This window comes from Rhipicephalus microplus, chromosome 9 (genome assembly GCF_043290135.1).
Source record: "Rhipicephalus microplus isolate Deutch F79 chromosome 9, USDA_Rmic, whole genome shotgun sequence".
NCBI classification, from domain to species: domain Eukaryota; kingdom Metazoa; phylum Arthropoda; class Arachnida; order Ixodida; family Ixodidae; genus Rhipicephalus; species Rhipicephalus microplus.
In genome coordinates, this window is record NC_134708.1 from 44,878,242 (window position 1) to 44,893,680 (window position 15,439).

General features: G+C 44.9%; 1 protein-coding gene across 3 annotated transcripts in view; it reads right to left on the reverse strand.

Annotated features, from left to right (window-relative positions):
- The window catches only part of LOC119163798 (membrane cofactor protein), a 55,377-nt gene that overhangs the window by 17,678 nt on the left and 22,260 nt on the right, over nt 1-15,439 (reverse strand). For all 3 annotated transcript variants that reach the window (XM_037415868.2, XM_075873518.1, XM_075873517.1), the window contains exons 3-4: nt 12,933-13,154; nt 6,666-6,872 (exon numbers count right to left, since the gene is read on the reverse strand). In XM_037415868.2, coding sequence (XP_037271765.2) covers nt 6,666-6,872; nt 12,933-13,154 — 429 coding nt within the window. The remainder of the gene's footprint in view (nt 1-6,665; nt 6,873-12,932; nt 13,155-15,439) is intronic.

Genomic DNA, 15,439 nt, shown 5'->3' on the forward strand with positions numbered 1-15,439 from the left:
TGACTCTCATAACTCTCAACTCTCATAATACATCGACTAGGGATTGCTGCTCCGCGACTCGAGTAAAGTGCTCACGCAGCACGGATAAGAAATTCGTGTACAGAGGCCGTACACGCAGAAATTCGTGTACGTACACAGGCCGGTTTTATTGCATAAGAAAATAAAAAAACGAAGTCACACTGCAACCGACCGAAACACCAATCGAGCTAAGCCTAAAAGCACAGCCCAGACCCGACACGCATGCAGCGACGCCTCTTGAAAGCGCACGTTGAAAGTTTAGATCACAAAATGTAGAAGTGGCAAAAGACCACTCATGAAAACTGCGCCACGTGATCGGCGCCGCATCACGAGTCACGAATAAAGTGCCGAGGTGCCCGTTCATAACGTTTCAAATGGTTTGAACACCCGTTCCGACACCATGGCTTCGCAAATAACCAAGTTTTTCTCTCGACCTGTGGAGACTGATGCGCAGATTTCACATGCGATGGCTTTTTTATATGCGAAAGGCAATAAGAACTCACATGTCTAAATAAGTTAGCAGTTAATGGGCGTAAACCAGAAATGGGCTGCACGTATTCTGCCCCTCGTGCAACCCATTTTGAGAACCCATGTGCACGTGCCAGGGCATCCAGGAAACGTGTCGGCGGAGTCGCATGCAGAGAAAGGGCTCCACGTTTACAGTTACTCGCTCACGGCAAACGCGCACACGTACCTGGCTGCACGCAGCAGCATTGACATGAAAACTTCAGAGACCGGACGAACGCGCTACACACAACAAAACCCGAGAGTCAACCTCGCTACGCTCGCCACTCAACTCTGAAGTTTTCACAAGGCGACAGTGGCCCCAGAACACACAGCCTAGCTAGTAGAAGCAGCACGCTCACTCCACAGCAGCACATTTTTGTAGGGTCCTGTATAATTGCAACAGTTTAGAGGAGATTACGGCAGCACCATGGAAGCCTTCGTCACCAGAAAAGTGAAAAAAAAAAAAAAAAACGCGATTGGGCGCGTCTTATTAGTCAGCTCGGCTTTTTTTTTTCTACTGAAGCTGAGGTCGGCATCAAAATTCTAGCTTTCAAGGCTGTTACAAAGCAGTTTGGCGCAATTTTCGCGATTTTTATGCTTTTAGAGCAGCTTGGCGCAAGAAAACAAAAATGTATCAAAAATGTGCAATATGCACAACTGTTTCACCCTTGCATATTATGGCAAGATTGTCTCGTGCGAGCCACAATCCTTGTTCTTAGTCAATTCTTTTTCTTCTAAAAGCGCGTGGCTGTACTAGTGCCAAAGCGTACAGAGCTGTAAACAGAGCGTTCTCGCTCTCGCTTGTGCTGTGTTATGCAACAAGACACACCTCTTTTTTTTTTTTTTTTTTTTTTTTAGTGGCCGTGGCACTATCAGCTGTGCTATGCATAGTTTCTTACATATTTCCTAGAGGGCACTCTGGCACTGTGACATTAGGCCTGATCATTAAGCCACCATAAGAATAAAGGGTGATACACCGATTTGCCTAATCTTCGTGCTAATGGCTTCAAATGCATTTGTGGCTTTGTTTATTGTTGTCTTTCCTCGCTTGTTTCGCATACAAAAGTATGGATCGTTATGTGTTTGCTGAGCTGATTTGAATTGGCGAGCCTAAAGAGGTTCTTGTGTTGCACAGGAATTGTTGAAGAGCAGCTGAACTTCACCTTGTGACAAAGCAGCTACAGGCCAAATGAAGTCGAAAGTATGAAGCTCAGACAATTATTTGTACTACCCATCATTCCCATGCTGGCTGACGCGCCACCCGTTGCAGCTCCTATAGACACTAGCACCAGATTTCCCCCTAATGTATTGTTAGGAAACTCTATAGTGCATGAACCTGTGAAAGGTAGACAGCACGAACTTCATGATGTCTACGTCTCCATCTTTTGCTTGGGCGTTTTATGCGCTACCCCTTTGAAGTAATGCTTGACATGTTCTCATTTCTAAGTGGGTGTATGAGGACTGTTAGAAAAGTATCCAACCTTTGGCGGAAGAAACAAAACTGGCATAATTGGAGCGTCGGAAACCTAATCCCCCTCAAAGTATAGTACCCTTGCAACTCCACACATTTCTCTCAGCGGTGCTCCCATTGTTGGAAGTATTCTGAGAAGACTTCATGTGGAATGAAGTTTAGCTCAGCTGTCATTGCAGCCATAATGACCTCTCTTGTCTGAAATCGCCCTCCTTTCAATGCCCTCTTGAGTTTGAGAAACAGCCAGATGTCGCAGGGGGCCGTATCAGGAGAGTAAGAAGGCTGTCGAACTACAGGAGTCTGACTTATCGCCAAAAAAGTCAGAACCAAGTGTGAGCAATGAGCAGAAGCATTGTCGTGATGGATGCGGCAGTTTTCTGTTGACCACAACTCAGGTCTCTTGCGCCACACAGCACCACGCAGGTGACGTAGAACATCCCTGTAGTACTCTTTGGTGATTTTTTTTTTACCCTGTGGTACGTACTCATGCTGTACTACACCGCAGGAGTCAATGAAAGAACTCAGCATCACTTTGACGTTGCTGCACACTTGGCGGGCCTTCTTTGGTCTTGGTAACATGAAATGCTTCCAATGTGATGACTGGGATTTGGTTTCTGGTTCGTACCTGTACACACAAGACTCGTCACCAGTGATAATGGTGTTCATGAAGTTAGAGTAAGTACTTGTGAAATCTAGCATGTCCTGTGAGACTTCAACACAATGTTGCTTTTGCTTCATCATGAGCAGTTTCGGCACGAATTTCGCCGCAACTCTCTTCATGGCCAAATCTTTGGTCATAATGGAATGTGCAGAGAAAGTGGTGATACCCAACTCTTCCGCAATTTTTCGGATAGTCACACAATGGTACTGCACCACGACAGCAATCACATTGGCAATGACCAGGTCATTTCGGCATGTTGGTGGGCGACCAAAGCGTGGCTCACTCTCCACTGATGAGCAGCCGTTTTTAAACCGGTTCTGCCACTCCTTAGCGTGTGCGGCTCATAGCGTCGTTACTGAAAGTAGTCTTGATCTTCCCAATAGTTTCCACTTGGCTGTCGCCCAGTTTCCGACGAAATTTGATGCAGTAGCGTTCCTCCAGTCGCTCCGTCATTTTCCTTGCAATAAAATAGCGACGAGAGCACTGCGCACTACCTCATTCAAATGATGCGTCCCAGCAACTGGCCCTATTGCCAGACGGGAAAAAATTCACGCATGCACATGAAGATTCAAGGTTGACTGAAGCAAGCGCGCTTGTTTCAAATCTACCAGATGCTCACAAATAAGAATAAGGTCGGATACTTTTCTAACAGACCTCGAAACACACCAATTGAAAACACACCAATTTGCCCCTTTACCAACGGCTTGCACCTCAGTGAGAGTCAACCTTTCACAGGTTCTTAGCACCAAAGAGGTTCCTAACAATACTTTAGAGGAAAATCTGGTGCTACTGTCAATAGAAGCTGCAGCACGTAAGACTGCAGTGCATAAGACATGAATACAAGAAATAATGACGACAGCACAAGCTGTATGCTATCTACGTCTCTATCTTTTTTATCTATGTCTTATGCGCTATCCATTCGAAGTTATGCATCTTTACCAACCTGCCCAACTTATATTGTCAAGCATTTCAACGTGCCAGCTTGCACACTTGAAAATGTTATGGGCAACTATTCACCATCTACAGGCCAAGGCTTCCCCCCCCCTCCCACTCGTATAGTTCAGCGGGTCTCCTGAAGGGTGTTTTAGTTCTCCACAAGCTGTCACGATGAATGCGACCTCACCCTGTAATACCTATGTTAACATACAGTTCCTCAACTGAGAGAACAAAATTCGCATGGCATTTTGGATATAGGAAGACCCTTGTAAAGCAAATCTGCACATTGAGATCCTGTGCACAGCGAGAGAGTCGTGACGCAGCAATAACAGGACTCATCTGATCGTCGCAATATGCACCTCGAAATTTGTGCAACGTGCAGAGCTATGGTGGTTGCGCATGCCATAGAGTTTCCTAAAATTAACTAGAGGACACTCTAGCACTGCGATTGTTCAGCCATCACGGGAATGATGGGTAAGGCACAAATTTGTGTAACCTTTGTACTTTCGGCTCCGTCTCGTTTCAAGTGGCCATGAGCTGCTTTTTCCCCAAGATGACAATCGGGAAGTGTTCAGAAGTTTCACTTCGCCACCTTAACTTTTTAGGCTCACAAAATATAATCTGCTTGCAAAGTTCAAAGTGGTCCACTCTTTTATTCGAAATGAAACCAAAACACAATAAACAAAGCCACAAGCGTGTTCGAAGCCCGCAAGCACGAAGATTGAGCAATTTGTGAGTGCACGCGATGAAAACATGGTAGCGAGCATGTATGACAAATCTGGCCTCAGGAGAATATCAACGCGGTCATAGTAAAGCATTTTTTGTTTTCTGAAATTTAAAGAAATGAGTAAAATAATGAATATTGCATTTTGTGCACATGTACATTAGTGCATCATATTGAGAAGGCTTGGCCACATGATCAGTCCCAGACTGGCAGAATAAATGACAGAAAACTTTTTTTTTTTTTTTAGAAAAGATCCCTGAAATGTGTTGAAGGACTCGCTGTGCATTGTTTGTTTACGTGCACGCGTTTACTGAATTCCCGTTCGGCTTCTCCATCCGACGACTACAAAATGGCATGCTCAGGATCTTCTAGCTCTGCTTTAAATTCATTTGGTCGGTTTACTTGAAGGAGCAGAGTTTCGAGCCTTTGATTCTTTTCTTGCGTGTTTTCTTTGTAGGGGGCACAAGGTACGATGAGTATCCATGAAGTACCATTGGCACTGCACCGGGAGTAAACTTTTTTTTAATTTTGCATCCGCTGACGAAGTCACAAGAAAATGCTTGCTGCAAATGACAATAGAGAGAAGCTTGTCATAATTCCCGAGATTTTTCTGGGAAATGTCTTCCTGCCACATCGCGCATTCCTGATTAGCAGGGAATTAGTGAAATGACACGCCGGCAGTCTTTCCAGCCTACGACTCGCAAAACGGCACGCAACATGTCCACCATGCATGTGCGCTTTGGAATTAGAATCTTATACACATGCAGCAGCGCCGATGTGTTCAGCCGCTACAATGTGGCCGGTAATTTCATTGTTAAGGCGACCTGACATACGATGGTTCTGGAGAAGAGTTTGACAACCACACAAGTAAGTGGTTTATCATACGAAAACCACATTTTGATGCTAGTGGAAGGCTCCGGGAATTTCAACCATCTGAAGTCTTTGAACATTCACCTAGGAGATAAATCTAAACACACGAGCCTCAAGCATTTTGAAATGCAGCGAATATAAGTTGTTTGAGCCTTGAAAAATGAGATTTTTGTAGCGCTGCATGTGCGTTCACTGCCCAGTGCATGACTGCCGAGAAAGCCAGACTGTCCCCAGACGCACCTCTACTACTCTAACCGCTTCCTACATGCGGAAGAAGTAATAAGCACGAGAAAAAGGCCAGCTTATTTACAATGCTATGAGTATGTGGCTAAACGTGCTTTGAAGAGTTGGCTCGCGACACCCTCATGCGGAGTGTGCCGTCGTCACTGTAGAAACAGCTCCATTGTACTCGCGGTGGCTGCTTGGGCCATAAAAGGTGAAAGTGATTGATATGTGGGATTTAACGTCCCAAAACCACCATATGATTACGATATGAGAGACGCCGTAGAGGAGGTCTCCGGAAATTTTGACCACCTGGGGTTCTTTAACGTGCACCCAAATCTGAGCACACGGGCCTACAACATTTTCGCCTCCATCGGAAATGCAGCCGCCGCAGCCAAGATTTGAACCTACGACCTGCGGGTCAGCAGCCGAACCTTAGCCACTAGACCACCGTGGCGGGGCAATCGGCAGAGTCTGTGAGCCAGGAGGCACTACTTGTTCGCCTCGTTGAGGAATCTTGCCGCCGACTGATGAAAATGTTGTGGCTTGTGGCGTAGTTTCAACACATGCTGGTTTGCCACAACACTACATCAAATTTGTGATCAAGAGGTGCAAGAAAGTTCGAAACATGTTGTGCAACCTCGTACCACGTCGGTCATCTAGTGACAGCAACAAAAAAGTACAGTGTTGTCGATTAATTCACTATGTGTTCCAAGGCAAAGCTAGCGCGAGTGAGAGTATTTACAGTGTGCCTGCGCTATTCCCCCACCTTTAAGTGTGTCCACAGGTATTCGCCAACTGTATCGAGGTGCGGTGCATCAAAGGTCAGTGACGTTACGAAAAATGATGCAGCGTCGAGCATGTCGTGCTCGAGCGTCAACTCGGCAGCCTATAACAGTAGATGTGAAATTCTCGTACTACATTCGTGACAAAACAGCACGAAGCAAGGTGCCACCGCACTGTTCCGCACAGTGGCTGGATCACAGGAAAGATTAACATAGGACATCATTCTGTGAGGGGGAAAAAATCAAATCTTGACAGAATTTAGAGGTGCAATCATTGTGCAAGTACATTCGATAATGTTACGCAAGATGTTCAGTACTGCCTCACTGTAAAAAAGAAAGTGACAATATCAAGGTGCAAAGTAGCGGGACATTATGCACTACAATACCGTCAGTAAACTAAGAAAAGTTTCAAACTACAACAAAAAGAAGAAAGCTCGGACTACAATAGAACAAATGCGATTGCTTACACACCTACGCACTTCGGTGCAGGACGGCTCCATTTGCCGTCGCCCTTGCAGACGACAGTATTGTGGGGATCCCAGTATTGGTCGTCGTGTGTCACCAAGTGGTATCCCTTGTTGCAGGTGAACGTCACTTCTTGCGGGTAGTTGAACACTAGTGGTGTGACGTCGCCGTTCCTACAGTAACCGTTCGGGCACGGATGACCGCAACTGACAGCTGCAGATGCAAAGGAAAGACATGAGCACAAAAATCTCCAATTGGGGGCTTAACAGGAGCCCATTAAGTAAGATTCAAACAGACTATGACCGGGTTGTTTGTATGTTCGTTTAGAGACTGCACTATCCTAAAACGTGCCCCATTAAGTTGTTCCTGTGCAGTATTCCAAATACTGTTCCTAAAATGACTGCCCCTTATTTCAATGCCCCAAAAACTTCCATCTTCTTTTACTGAGGATGCAGTTACAATATTAAGATCGAGTTTTCTGTGTCAGTCTACCCTCCATCTTGGCTATAACACCCAAAGGTATGTTCTCCTCATGAGGCCATCTAACCACTCATCCAAACTTCATCAGATGTATGCCTATTCTAGCATACATACTGATACAAAGAGAACTGGGCCGTTACATACGAGAGTTGATGCACACCTTCTCACGCAAAACAGTGCTTAACGAAGGCAAGGGAACTGCAATGCTATGCTTTAAGTGAATGCTACTGAAACATTCAATGATTTCACACAGGTAAAATTATTATTTCAAGGCTCTGTCATGAAGTTCATGAATCAAGGTTGACTATCAGAAGTCCAGGTGAAGGTAAAATTATAATTAAAAAAAAATTTGCATCACAATTTCAGCAAACCACTGTAGGGATTGGATTGCAGATTCCAGCACTCTGCTTGTACTATTTTATACTCAACATTATATTCCTGGAACTTGCCACCATAGGACATTCCTGATTCACTTAATACGACACAACTTAGCATTTAAACAAATAAAGAGTTATGCACGCTATTAATGCCACCACAGCGAGTTAGTACATGAACATCCAAGATGACATCGCCATCTGCATAGTTTTCTTGTCTGTTTTCAAGCTTATCAGTCAACACCTCCTGGCAAGAGTGGTGTTCAGCATGTCCTGAAAAGGTAATTTACTACTACGAGCGAAATCACTAGCCTCTTCAGTATTTCTTTAAAATCCCTCAAAAATGCCTTCTGTGACGAGTTGAGCACGATAGATTAGTATGGCAGCTGGCAAGCTTATGAACATTGAAGCCAATGACGAGATGCTGGTGTCACGACGACCCTTCAAAAAGTTCATTACACATTGGACAAGTCATTGAGGAAAAGAATAGAAAAAATGACACAAAAATCTGACGAGCAGTTCTTCACTTATCGCCTCCCTCAGCAACACAATGGGCAAAAAAGTCCACTCCGAGAAAACAAGCCTAGAAGGTTCATCATGCGGCTGGCTCCTTCAAGCTGCAGAAGAGTAGCTTGAAGTATCCTTGCACTTATCTTCTTTTGTCTTGCCTCTATTTTCTTTCGATGTTGTTTCTTCCTGTTTTTTTTTTTTTTTTTTCAGGGGTAGAACTTTTTTTCTTTTCAAGAGCTTGTTGAATGGCTAGGTGTCTTGGTCAGAGTCCAGACTGGTATAACTTGATTGGATTTGCAGCAGCCGGCACTGCTCATGCAGTGCTATTTCTACAACAATCATGGACACGTGCAGTTCCTTCAGCATCGAGGACCACAGAATCGGGTAGAATAACTCCTATGCACTCAGAGAACTCCCAAGAAGTACTGAAGAAGAGACTGGTAGATAGCAAGATAGCACAGAAGGTTACATTTGTGCTAAAGTCTGCCTCACCCTTTTTACCTCTACAGCTCTATAGTGGCACCACGGTTCAATTCCCTCTAGTCAAATTTGAAGGTGACAAGGATCTTTGTGAGGCCATTTGACGTGGTGATATGTTGCCATCACTGCTCACTGCATTAATGTCACATCACTCGAGTTGTTCCTCAGGGTACAACCATAATAGTCTGTAAGCTTCTCAATGAGGACATTAGTAAGCTTATCCTCTTAACCCTCTTTTTCAGAATGTTTTACAGTCCACTTCCCATTCTCTTCTGAACTAGAAGTTCTTTACTATCTGCACAAGCCCATAAACACTCTCTTCGATGAGAACAAAGAATGTATGGCTGTTCCCATCGGGCAGAAGGGCAGGGTAACGCAGGCCATGCTCAGCTATGGACCTCTTGGAGAGAGACCTGCCACTTCCTCCATGCTTCCAGATATTGCACCAGAGTTCTTTCGGCAAATGTGGTGCTTTATGCTAGTCGTCATATGCTGCATCTCTGGGTTTGGGCCTCGCTAGGCATCCAAGGCAATGGACTTCAGTAGAGTGACTTGCTGGGCGAGTTGGTTCATTCTTACGGTAGGCTTAGGGCAAAATAAAGACGACAGGCAGACAAGCGCCCAGGCGCGCTTGTCTGTCTGTGAAGAATCATACACCATGTGTGTGGCACACCGTACACACTTGTCTGTCTGTGAAGAATCACACACCATGTGTGTGGCACACCGTACAACACAAACTGGACAAGAATGCTGTTTGCTGAATAGTCAGCCTCCAAGATCTGGCTGCACATGCACTACCCCAACTCAGAGGCCATTATTTGTAGTACCATGCTGAGGCACTAGGTGGCGTCACATGGTTTGCTTATATCTAAATTTATCAATATCCCCATAGTTACATATTCTGCATGTTGGTTGCATTAGCAATCCGATGATAGTTGTCACCAATGCTCTCTGCCACATGGAACACAACAAGCGTGAGAGTACTTTCAGAACAATGTACAACTGACGTCAAATGAAACGCGAACAGCAGAGCATGTGCCGCTAGAATTACAGAAGGTTTGATTGATTGATTGATTGATATGTGGGGTTTAACGTCTCAAAACCACTATATGACTATGAGAGACGCCGTAGTGAACGGCTCCGGAAATTTAGACCACCTGGGGTTCTTTAACGTGCACCCAAATCTGAGCACACGGGCCTACAACATTTCCGCCTCCATCGGAAATGCAGCTGCCGCAGCCGGGATTCGAACCCGCGCCCTGCGGGTCAGCAGCCGAGAGAATTACAGAAGGTGTAGAGTGCACCAGCCAGTAACCACCCTAGACAGGACTGGTCTGCAGATGTGGGCTGGCAGCACTGCACGATTCCTCCAAAGTACGATATTTACTAGAGTTCTAGTTTGGATTTTCGGAATCAAGGCAACAAAAATAAAAGAAAATAAAAGTGAAACCACAAAAAATGCTTGGCATGCCCGCGCGGGCCCCTACCATAACTATATCAAATCTAAAATGCGAGCCAAAATATTGCATTATAAAGGGATCGCACAATGATACCAAACCGGATGTGAACACCAGTCAGTGGTGATGAATGGACGGAGTTGCACCATACTGTGGCTAATGCTTGAACCACAAGTTCCCGTGAACATGCAAGACAAATATTATATATAGCCTTGCATGCAAGAGAATATAAAATTGTGTTTCAAAGACCGTTAAAAATTGTTTGCTATTTGCAACTAATTATGCAATTGTGGTGTCGACTGTGTCACCAAGAGGATGACATGGCCATTGGATGATTTGAGCATTCGAGAGCTGTACAGTTATTACCCTGCCAGTATGCGCTGCTGTACATACTAGCTCTGCAGTGTGCTAAAATGACGCACTATACAATATCACTTGCGCACTCTTCGTAACAAACAGGCTCACGGTCAAGACGCATGCACCTTCCATAAAACTATTAGCATATAACACTCTACTGCAACCGAAGTTAGAATACGCATGTGCCATATGGGATCCCCATCAATGTAACCTAATTAAAGCACTAGAATCTTTTCAGAATCGTGCGACCGGGTTTATCCTTTCCATTTACTCATATAACAGCAGCATTACAGAGTTAAAATCTCATATTAACCTTCCCAATCTTGCTGTTCGTTGTAAAATCGCCCGCCTTTGTCTTTTTCATAAATTTTTTATCATGCTACCCTTCGTACATCTGTGATCCTTCCAGCTCATCGCCATTCTAGCAGTCCAAAGCCGTTCACCCGCCTCATGCTCGGACGGTAGCTCACTCATCGTCCTTTTTCGTGCCAACGCCCAAAGACTGGAACGTTCTCCCTGCCAGTACCATGCACCACTCCAGCTCGGTACTCTTCAAAGAACAAGTTGTCAAACATTTGTGATGTTATTTTTTTTACCACCTCTCATGTAAAACCTTTAAACCGAGGCCTTTGAGATAACAGAAATGAATAAATAAATAAATACTCATCTCCTAGCCCCTCTGTCACTGCCCCCTTTAACTTTCAGCATGCCTGTCAGGATGAAATGAAAGAGATAGCACTGAAATAAAAATTATAGGCCATCTCCCCAGAGGGAACCATGATGATATGTGAAGCCGCAGCAGTGCACACACTGTTGACTCGACTGAAACGGGCATCGATTAGGGTGCTGGAAGAACGATTTGAAGCGAAACTCGGTGTAGCCTTTACTCGAGCAAGGGTTTCTTTAAAACGCAAAGACACGAGAGGCAGGTTGGATTTCGTGCAAGTTTAGCAGCGCAGATAACGAAGCTGAAAGAGTGCTTCCACTCTACGTGTGATCGAGTCTTGCGAGTGGTGGAAAGGGTGAAGCAAGAGAGGAGTGTGCTGTGAGCAGATGGAGGAGAAACACCACCTAAATGTCTTGGGAGGAGCTGGCAACTGCTGCAGATGAGACTTGACCTACTTGACCTCGTTTCAACAACAGCGGCGGGGAACCGCGATGCGGCGTGTTGGCATGGAGACATGGACGGACAGTGTTATGCAGGCTATTCAAAGAGCTGCTTCGCATATAAAAGAACTTAAAGGGACCCTGAAACAGTATTTTTGGAGTTTTGTCAGCGTTTAGGCTAGAGCATCATCAAACCATTCGTACCACAAATTTAGCGACACGTCGTGTACCAAGGCCACTATGGACTATTATATCGGACCTTCCTCACCTCTGTCTGGCCTCCTCAGCTCACGAGGCACGCTGGCATCGCTGGCGATCGTACAGCTCTCGTGAGCGAGCTTGGCGATTTGAGCTTTTACCAGTCTAGATCACACGCCGACAGGTTGCGCGCAGTCTCGTAGGTCATCACAGAGTGCGCCCCGACGCACACACGCCGTGTGGCAACGGAGACGAAGATGGCGGAGTGGTTCATATTTGCTCCGACAGGTGCCGCCACCCTACCAGCAGATCTTACTGCCACGCATTCTACAGCCCATGACAGCCGATCAGATCAGCAGCCACGGTGACGTCAAGTGGCCAGAACATGTCGCTCTGTTAATGGGCAGTTGAAAACATGTTCAGCAGAATCGCAGCGATCTGTACCGATTCACAGCATTAAAGCGTAATAAATTGCACAATTTACGCACAGAGCTCGAATCAGCCTCTGACTTGGTCTACTGGCCCAATGTGTTTGCACAAAATCGCCAAAACTACGGCAGGGTCCCTTTAAAGCGTGCGAAAAATTCTTCCAACTCCGCTTACACTTGGGGGATTCGAAAAATGTTTGTGGTAATCGATTTGTCAGTGATAAAGTCTGATAGTGAGACCATTTTATGCATACCTGGAAAATTGTAGGCAAGGCCTTGTAACACTTACCACATACGCTTTTAATTGCCGTAAAAGCAATGAAAACTATAAAAATCTACTGCTCTTACGACAATTAGAAGTGGTTTCGGTAATATCGAGAAGACTGCTTGCCAGACGAACGACTGACCTAATCAATTACTGACCCTCTAGTCAAGGAAGAGGGCACTGAATTTAGTGCGGCCCTTTTCACACCTGCATGAGCACTTATAGCTCCTACGATCAATATAAGTTTTCAATATACGCAAACAGACAACTTTTCAGAGGTTGTTGCCTATGCAAGGCTACTTATTTCATAAAACTGCTACACAATGGTGACGAAATATTTCAATACTCACACGGTGAGATATATATATATTTTTTATCGGTGCGAACGACTAAATTGTGACAAACGAATCTTTTGGGATACAGACACAAGCACATTACACTGGCACTCAATATGCACTAACTAAAAGCGTCGTCATTTTAGGAGAGCAACGTTGTGGGGTGCATGTTCCATAATAGGGTAACCCACGCCTAGCTCATGCGTATACCACACAGTGCTTCAGGAAAGCGAGAGAATTAGACCACTTGGTCTTTAAAATCATTTCAGCAATGCCACTCACGCCTGCACTGCAAGTTCCTTGAATCCCACTCCCACTGGTTGCCGCGACATGTGGCATTGAGCACGCGAGGTCCCGAATATTTGCTAGACGGGAGGTAGCCATCTAGACACTTGTAAGGTGCCTTCTCCCCGTCTTTGAAGGAGACCTGATAAACTCCGGTAGAGAAGGAACTGGTGTAGTGGAGCGTGTAGTCGGTCAGGTTGTCCCAGCTACAATCAGCCACTGCAAAAGAATGGACCAAGGTACATTACCAAGGTACATTATGCTTGGAAGAGAAGAAAAACCAAAAAACACTGGAAACTGTGATAGAAACATACGCTTTGCTCCCCAAAAACACATCACTTTGACTTCTAATAAGAATGTAACCATGCTTAAGTGTCTTCTGCAAAATATTTGCCCTGAGGTTCTGAAGTTGCTAAACTCCCATACTTTATTTTGTTCCATCTATTTCTTTTTATTTTAGTGCCGCTCCTTGTGTTTCACGAGGGGGCACAACTTTCAACTACAGCCGATCCTCTTTATAATAGACACTGATATAAGAGACAAATTGGTATAAGGGATAACAGTGTACCTACAGTAAAATACAGGTTTATAAGACAATGCATACAAGGTACCCTGATTATAAGATCCATCTTATATAAAAAACAAGAATTTGTACCTGGAGCATGCCTCTTATAAAGGGGTTCAACTGTACCACAAAGTGAAAACGGAACAGGAAATATTATATTTTTTTTACTACAGATCTATGCATTTCATGTGAGGAAGAAGACCTCGCCCACAGTTAGATAGGTCTCAATCAACTACACCTGGAATGCCACAGATGGGATCATTCTCCTCGTGGGACATCCTCAATCAAATCTCTACAGAGATTGATTCAAGCTGTCTAAGCTGCAATGAGACTTATGGTTCTCTCACCAGTGATGGTTCTAGAGGGGGGGGGGGGGTACGGGCGATCGCTTTCCCCTTAAAGTCTGTGTCAGCACTCCCCTACCTCACTTTAGTGCTATCACCAAAAAGGACAAATGAGTGAAAACACTGTGGGCACACATTGGCAGTGTTAATGCTATGAAGGGGTTTTTCTGCAAGTAAAAGAAAGTCATGAGCACACCCCCATTTCCAATGTTAATTAAGGGGACCCCCTCTTCCCCCTAAAATAAGTGGTTGGATCGACCCCTGTCCTTCGTGCATATGCTTTGGCAATACCCCCTATTACCTAACAACCCTCTATCCAGCGAAGTCGATTAAGAAAAGATACTCCAGAGCCCTTCACTCCACGCACAAATCCAGGCGATCCAGAGATCCCCAGAAAGGAAAGAACATCACGGTGCCCCAGCCCTGACTTGAATGCGCCCCACTGCCACTGTTTGTTTCTGCGGGTCCCGGATAGGGGTTTGCGCGAAAGCTCCTCAGGAATAAATACAGTTCATTGCCTGTCTGTCTATAGTATGAGGCTACTTTTCTTATGTTACACCAAAGCCAACTTGTGCACTCAAACTGGCATGTGATTCGCACCCAGACTCTAGCTCAATATTTTCTGTTTACTTTCTGTGAGTTAGCGGCAAGAGAAACTTGGTACCTGTTGCTTCAAGTAGCAACTGTTATTTATTGGCACCATTCCTTATAGAATAAAGCTGTTAACCGAGGCACCTGTAGCAGTAGTACAGGTGGTTATACATGTGTGCACAAGTACCGTATTTCAGTTTCAGTTTATTCATTCATTCAAAATACAGAATTCGTAGAATGTAGTATGCAGACGAGGGTCCTAAAGTCAAGCGACTGCAGTGGGACCCTCGGTTAACAATTACAATAAAATTATTAATTATAACAGCACGTAAAATACACAACACAATTGAAAAGTAAACAGTGAACTTACATAAAATAACATCAAGTAAACAAAAAAGGCAGTCAGAATGCGACACAAGAAAAATAGTAATGCGACACAACAACAATAGAACACAAGGTCGTATTTACTTGACTGTAACGTGAAGGTCACCATTAAAAGTAAAAATCTGGAGAGAAAAAAATTGCATTATATTCAGGTATGTTCAGTAGTTTCATTGCACAGGTCGAGAGTCCAGGATAAGAAGGGCAACTTACAAGGAAACCCAGTGCACAGTGTTGTGCGAGTGTTCCGAAGCGACTTCTTCACAGCGGTTTAGCATTAACCAACTACCCCGATTTGAGTGTTGTGGCCGCTGCCATCTTGACGACAAAAAGCGAAATTTTTCGTTTGTATCGGTTGCATGTTTTCTTATATAGACTTCTCATGTCATTTTCAGCTGAGCTGCACTGGCACCGTGACTGTGCAAGAGAAGTTGCATTAAATGCCGCCCAAGGTCCGATTTGCCACAAGGCTCCGTGTACGCTGGCTCTGTCCTCCCCTTCAGTTTTTCCCTGTTTGGCTGTCTTCGACATCTGGGTGCATCCTTCCGGGGTGTGCAGCCATTGCGGGCAGTGCTGACTCGAGCTCAGCTGACTGATGCCTGTTGCGTATCTCGGCCAGGCAA